Consider the following 7703-nt stretch of genomic DNA (forward strand, 5'->3'; position numbering starts at 1 on the left):
ATTTTAATTAGCGTGCGACAGCCAGAAATGGCCATCGCGTTCTCGCCCGATTTCTTCCTTCCTTCTCGTACGTCTGCTGGTATGAAGGTTATCTTTACACCCTTATTCGGATGATCGACTGAGGATACGTTCATGAGTTCGTCACACGGAACCACATTCAGTGAACCATACGAATTTAGACGCCTAGCTGTTCAAAATTTTAAACACAAAAATCGAGGTTAAATTATTAGCCGGTACGATCGAAAATTTCACCAGCGCGATGTCAACACCATCAGCGACAAAATTCTTGTGCGGCAAAGGCGTGGTGGCATAAATGCGTAACTCAGCTTGGAGACGCCATTTTGGATTTGCTAAAGTAGCCGCTCTGCGCATGGACAGTATCCGGCAGATGGTACTGAAAACCACCGACAAAAGTTAAAGTTCAACCTTTTTCGTCAGCTCCGTGTGAACAGTGCGGAAATATTAAAAGGTTCGTCGTGAAGGAAGTGTTCCGGTCAAATTTTTCAGCCAGCCGAAAATTCGTACGGTGCCGTGTGAAAGAAAGAGGAGAGAGGGCCATGCCGTTCTCGTGTGAGTAATTTCCTTCCCTTACCCGGAAGATCAACTAAATCCTTATGTTGCAGTCCTCTTGCTCTCTACACCCGACCCTTGGAGTCCTTAGCGCCGCGTCGCGATCCTTTCGACCATCGCCATTGATCAAAAGATTGCAGTCGTGATAAGCTACAATCTTGGACAGAATAATTGATGCAGCAGCGAACTCTCAATCCCCTCAAAAATGGAGCATGAAGCCGCGCACGAGAAGGCCAAAAACGCGCCTTTTCAATATTTAATTGGCGGGGAATCAACCTCGTTCCCAGGGTTCTCTCCTACTGGCAGTGGCTTTTTTGCGCGATCCGTCAAGAGGACCGGCAAAAGGAGCAGATCTCCGTGTGCAGACTTTGCAAGATCGCTTTCCACTCGCACCGGACTTCTCAAGATAATGCCAAATTTAGATCCTTTTTCAGTCAGTTTCCATCTTCCGGTGCGCTGCTCAATTTCGGTAGTCATCCTTACCGATTGCAGAGTAGCCAATATGTTAAAGCGAGGTCGCTGAAGCAGTCATCCTTCAGTTTTTTTTCATTACGCCATATTGAGAATTACAAAGAAGGCGATTTTTATCTAGTGCCGTTGACTCAACTTCACAGTTTAGGGTCCTTCCTACCAAGAAGCACTGTAGGTTCCCTACAGATCAAGAACATAGCAGGCACGAGTGGCAAGCGTTTGAAGGAAAACTGGCCGGGGCGCCAAACGACGGTTTCCTCCTAAATACATTGAAAACACTTTTAGGATATCCAGCAAAGTACTTTTAGACCTCTAGAATAATGCATTCTGAGCGGCACTAAAATTTGTACCTGTTCTGTCATCCTCGGGGAACTTGAGTCTTTTTTAAATTACAATTACTTCACCCAGTATTTTTTGCCGAGAATTTTAGGTGCTGTTTAACGTAACCCAACTGAGCTATAACCTGGCGGCGGTTAGGCAGCGATAACACGAGGGATTTTCGCAAGCGGCGAAGCCGGCAAGGTACGCGGTTAGGGACTGTGCAATAATTATCAGGAGGGGGGGCTAAAAAACTAGAGGGGGGGGCATTACATAAAACTGCTGCCAAGATAGGGGGGCTCAAAGTAAAATCACTCATTTGACGGAGGGGGAGCCTTAAGTTTTATTCGAAATGTAAATAAAATTAAACGCAATAAAAGATTCTCAATACAGGCATCATGATAGACTAACAAATATCAACACGAACAGCTGTTAAACGCTTATTGAAAATATTCCATCACAATGAAAAGCAAATTCACAACTGATCAATTTTAACCCGTCTTGTAATTAATTGAGCTGATCCTATGTAAAGCAAAAATCATGAACTTGTTTCTCAGCTTCCCCCTAAAACAATGGGAATCAAACAGATCTCCTAGACAAGCTTTGTCGGTTTTTGATGTGAATAAAAGTAATGTTTCATCGACTGAATCGATTTGCTGAATTCCATATATATGTGGCTCATAACAAAGTTCAACAGGTTCTCCTCCCAAGGATCTAAATATAATGCAAGCTCTTTTTCGTCTGTGCGTTCAATCTCCTGTTCTTTGATTTTTTTCTCTGCTCCTTTCTCTTTCTGGCTTCAGAAGTTGTAGATTTTGAGCCAATGTGGTAAGCACCCCGGTACTTAGCAAATGCTTTGTCTAAATCTTCAATCAAGCGATCAACATCCTTCTCGATACTAGATGTTACATAATAACGTTTGTCATTATTGAAGCTGTGATGGCAGCTCAGTCCAGTTTTGAGTTTACCAGTGTGGTGGGAGGAGGAGGGGGGCGATGTTATTTTTAACATAACAGAGGCGGGGTTAGAACTAATTTTTTTTGTTTTGGAGGGGGGGTACTGTCTAAGTTTTTGCTAGATAACTCTAGTTTTTCAGCACCCCCTCCTGGTAATTATTGTACAGTCCCTTACACAGGCTATGAAAAGGTTGACACCAGACGATGGGCGCGAGTTAGGCATAGTGCGTGCCAGCGAGCCATGCGAAAGAAAAATAGAAAAAGTCGAAAAAACAGTAATACGAAAAAAAGTTAACCGAAAGCTAACCGTTGTAAACGAAAGTTTAAGGCCAAAAAGCCCTTAACCCTAATCCGTTAAAAAAGATTTTAACCTTGAAGAGCGCGGCTTAATCCTAATCCGTAAAGCCAGTAAAATGTGCGCTTAATTAACTCTAATTAGTGAAAGTCGACCAATACTGCGTAATTCTGCAATATTCCATCAGCAAAAACCTCGGAACTAAGCAGGAAAACATTTTTCATACATTTACAATTTCATAAAACTCTATTTTTCCCATAGCTCGCATGTCTCGCAGATTGTCCGGACCTGATGTGCGCACCGTAGGTTATCAAAAATCAGGGGCACCCACCGAGAATGTAGTTCGAAAGCATTGTTAAACGTATTTTAGTATTTAAACGGTAGATATAGGCATATTTTTATCCCCTAAAAATTGCTCATCTGGTCGGATTTCCTAGCTGAAAGTCTAGTGATCCGAAAATTATAGGAATCAAAACTTACCTTTTCGAAGATTTCAGCCAGAAAGAAATTTTACAACAAATCATTCCGAAAATTCTAGATCTCAAATCGTCTTCCGAACAGATATTTTCCGAAAATTAACGTTGGGTGCCCCTGAAAAATCTGAAACGGATGTTATGCAAACTAGTTTTTGTTTTATTTTTAAAAACGAAACACCATATTCGTAATCATTTATTGGTAAACAAAAATCCTCTTTCTTCTGAAACGGAAGCAAAGAAAAGCGACTTATCCACCAATAACGTCATCGAAGTACCCGGCTTGAACCCAGTTATTACATGTGTTGTTGAAAAGAGCGCCCACTGGGTCAAGGTTAATATCGATACCCCAGACTCTGATCACAGTGTCTCATTTCACTATTCATGATCATTGCGATACTGAGAGGACAGATGCTTTTCATTTAATTTCCTTACGTTGCTTCTATAAAGAGCCTCGTGAGGGCACAAACGTCCGCCAGCATACACAATCATTTCGCACCGATCGCCGTTTGTATTCATATGTAAATTTGAAGTGGACAGGTAATTTCAATACAGTAAGCTTGACATTGTTTTGAACTTCAAACGACAACACGAGGCTCTGTTAACACACGCGTATATAAAATTATGGAGCTGACAATCATCTGGAGATTTTTAGTTCGCGTTTGGACTAGTTTAAGTGGATTTCTGTTTCGAAAGGCGAGGAAAGGTATCAAGCATGTTTCAACCGCGTTGTCTGCTGAGGAAGTCCAAATTTCAGAACAAGCTGCATTTTTGTGCCAGAAGTACATCGAAGCCAGATTTACCCGCTCAGAATTGTGTTTTTTTAATCCAAAGAGCCGTAAAAACGAGAGGCTCGATTCATCTGCCACGTGTTCCGAAGATGTGATCAAGACTCTTTGTGAAGTGGGTACATTACTAGAAAATAGCTACCCCAAGCTCTACATAAACGTGTTGGAACAACTGAACTTTAGAATAAATCTTGGGATCCTCGTCTGTCATATGTTCAATCGCGTCTCGGAGAATATCATTGCCTCGGGAATCAACTGGGGACGCATTGTCGCGGTATACGCTTTTGCCGGTGCGCTTGCGTATGATTTTACTCAAGCCGGTGACACGAGATTTATCCGCAATGTGTCCGGATGGATGGGACGATTTTGTGCTAGGCGATTAAGTCCGTGGATTAGACAGAATGGCGGATGGGTGAGTAGGCTCGTTTTAATATCTATTTCAATCAGATCAAACCACATTAAGTCTTCCGGTCATTTTTAGGATTGTGTTTATTCTTCTGTGGTAACTTAAAATTTCAATGAAATTACTCGCGTGCGTTTATTTGAATTGAATTATTACAGATCAGGGCCGGTTTACACTACGTTAATTTGCATTTCTTTGGATTAACTGTGTACGTGTGAAGCTAGCAAAACAATTAAATTGTGAAAAGAAAACGCTTGAGTGGCTTTTCCGTCACTCAAGCGTGTCCTCCTTCAAACTCTCTCATACTTCAGTATATTCTTAAAAGTACTCATTGCAATACTCGGCGAAAACTTCCTTCTTATTTATTTCGTGTTGTTTGCCTAGATCACTAGTAATATATCAAACGCAAAATTCATTTAGAAATTATAATTAGAGAACTTCCCGGTAAGGTGGGGAGGCGGGGGCGGGGGAGAGGGGCTGGGTTATTTTGTGTAACCTGATTTTCGTTAGGTTTTAGCTTGTAGTTAACAGCTTTTTTAAAAAAAACAGATCCTTTTGATCGGCTCTGCCTCTTTCGATCAAAAGGATGTGTTACAATTCTCCTGGACACAGACTGAGCGTGGCTTGTGAGACAGATTTTTCTGTGCTGGGGTATCTTAGGGCGAACAATTGCTTTTCAGTGTTTCATTCCTGTTGTTTTGCCTTGTTTTGAGTCGATGGTGTGATTTTATTCCTTGGAGGACATGCATTTTTCGTAAAGAATACGATCATATCCGAAGACGTCCGAAGATATTCGAGGAAGCTTCGAAGATTTCTGAAGGGATTTGGGGCTATGAGGGTCCTTTTGCCGTACACCTTCATGCTCTCCTCAGTCTCCCTCTTCTTTTATTGTGGCTAAATACGTATATGATCGCTTCCGCAAAAGAGATAGACGCGTTAAATATAACCTTGTTTAATAGTTGTATAAATTCTACAAATGTACACCACTGTAATTATTGCACTAAAATCTTTGTTATCGTTGTAAGCACGTGTGTCTGTAGGCGCTCTGGTGATTATAAAGCACTTATCCTATCCTATCCTATCCTATCCTTTCAGACTAGCCCGGGGAGGAGGGGGCGAAACTTCGCCCAAAAGAGCCTTAGGGATTTCTATGGGAGATAAGGGGCTATCAAGCACATTTTTTCCGGGGTTGTGAAGAAGAGAAATCTTTTTGGCTTAGTGATATTGAAAAGACGGTGCATTTAAAACAGCTCAATAGTTAAAAGGGATACATCGTTTTAAACTAGTATGTGAAAGGGGTAGGGTGTCAGTAAAACGCGGCGTCGGGGCCGGGGCCGGGGCCGGGATTGGAGTCGATCTTTTTTTTTTTAAAGAATGCTGTTTTAGGGTTAGCGCTAGGGTTAGAGACGAATGGCTCAAAAACTCGCTCAGATCACGTGACCCGAAACACATCGGCCGGGCCCAATATTGATGCTTAGGGACTAGGCTAGGTAAGAGGCTGTGGGCATAAAATTATGTGAAACGGATACTTCTGGTAAGGGACTGGAGCGTGCTCGTAAGCCAGTAAACAAATTAACCAAACAAACAAATGAGGAAACGTACATAAATTTTGCTTAGTTTAGGCTTCTCACCGGAAACTCAATTATAAAGAGGTCAAAGCACTTATTCTAAAACTGATATGCTTGTTTTAATCCCGACTTACAGGAGGGCCTCGTTTCGCATTTCAAGGAAGAGGAGCGGTCTGTAATGAATTCCTTTAGCAAATGGTTAAAACGAAATCAACCAAGACTGAAACAGAAGCCTGGCGAGTGAATCAACGTAGCTGCGTCATTTCAACCGTTCACGTTGGGAGTTGCTTAAGGAGGAGCTTGCATCGCCTAGCTGTATCTGAATAGCGGTCGTTATCAACTTTCTGAATATTCCATCAAGTTCTGGTTTGGGAAAATGCCGTCATATATAGACATTATTTTCTATTAGGGAACGGATGCATGGGTGCTCTCTCTCCTGATCGCGCCCCACCCACTAATAATTATTATTAGTCAATAAACAACACGTTTCTTGACTAGTCTTCATTGCTTTGTGTATGGTTCGTTTAATAGTTTAACAAATTCAGGTGTCGGTCCAAGTGAACTCCGGTCTCACTCTGCAATTAAAGTCCGAGCAGCAGCTCAATCAGGGAAACTCAGCGATCAAGTCATATATGGTAGCTGATCATTCAGGGACCTGGGTACGATTGAATACAGCAAATTGAGATTGAGCGCGAATTTTCGGCAATCTTTTTCTGCGTTCGGAAGGAAGTACTCTTTATTCTCTTTTCAAAACTTAGCCTTCGGCCGACTGCTCGGTGATATTGAGCATGGATATCCTCCAGGCCAAAGAGAGTGATAGCAGGAAATAAACACTTAATCCCAAGTTGCCTTATGCAACCGAGCTCTTGTTCAAGGACTTCATCCTCTAGATCATCCTGCTGTTCTCTTCACAAAGGAAACTTAAACGGCTCCACAAAGGAATATGCGCAAATATTTGCGTCAATATCCTGCCTTCAGTTAACGCTTCAGTCCTTTGTCATCTCACCTACAGTCTCGTTTGATCTCTCTTTCTTTTTAAAATATTTCAGAAATGTTTAAAAAACCAACAACAGTGGTTAGAAAATACTTGTTAATGTTGTTGTTTTAAAATACCTTTAAAGGACTGTTAGTTTTCTGGCCCAATATCTGATGAACTGGAGTTCCTTTCGGCGATTTTGGTATTTTAAAGTTGCACAAGAAACCTGGTTGGCGTTATGTGGAATAGGCCTTTCGCATTAGTTGATCACGTGATCAACGTTCTGAAACACGAAAACAGTTCTCTTTTAAAGTTTGTTAGCAGGAACTGAAAGAGCATATTAAAATTAGCAAAAATGTACATTTTCAGCCGTATATCTCAAAAGTAGAAGGATTTGTATGGGATAAACAACTCTTGCCACCCAGTCACGCTTAAGTGGTTTCCATACAAACCCTTGGAAATTAGAAAATTTACGGGGCATTACGGGGCTCAAATCTCCTTTTAATTCATAACAGGGAATTTGAGCCATTAAACGTGTAAGGTTAAGATTTAACGACAAGGATTCCTATGGAAAACCACTCAAGCGTGGCTGGGTGGCAAGGGTAGTTTCTCATAGGGGGCCGTTGCAATCGCTATTTTCGAGTATACGGCTGATAATTCACAGGCTACTTAATTTTAATATGTTCTTACTCTTCCTACTAACAAAACTTTCCAAAGGCGAACTGTTTTAGTTGATAACGTGACTATTGCAAAAGGCCTGTTGCACTGTGGGACTGTTTGGGGCAAATGAAAAAGCCACAGTGTCATAAAAACAGTCTAAAGAGCCAGTGCATGGACACAACAGCAACCCAGTCCCACGTGTAACCTTAAGATAGGCAAATACCA

General features: G+C 41.6%; 1 protein-coding gene across 1 annotated transcript; it reads left to right on the forward strand.

The window, feature by feature from the left end:
- Positions 1 to 3432: 3432 nt before the first annotated feature.
- On the forward strand, positions 3433 to 6465 carry LOC140937148 (bcl-2-related ovarian killer protein homolog B-like). The gene is made up of 2 exons (XM_073386680.1): positions 3433 to 4283; positions 5979 to 6465. The coding sequence occupies exons 1-2, from the start codon at positions 3708 to 3710 to the stop codon at positions 6084 to 6086; spliced, it is 684 nt and encodes a 227-aa protein (XP_073242781.1). The 5' UTR covers positions 3433 to 3707; the 3' UTR covers positions 6087 to 6465.
- Positions 6466 to 7703: the final 1238 nt, after the last annotated feature.

Source organism: Porites lutea, chromosome 5 (genome assembly GCF_958299795.1).
Source record: "Porites lutea chromosome 5, jaPorLute2.1, whole genome shotgun sequence".
NCBI lineage: Eukaryota > Metazoa > Cnidaria > Anthozoa > Scleractinia > Poritidae > Porites > Porites lutea.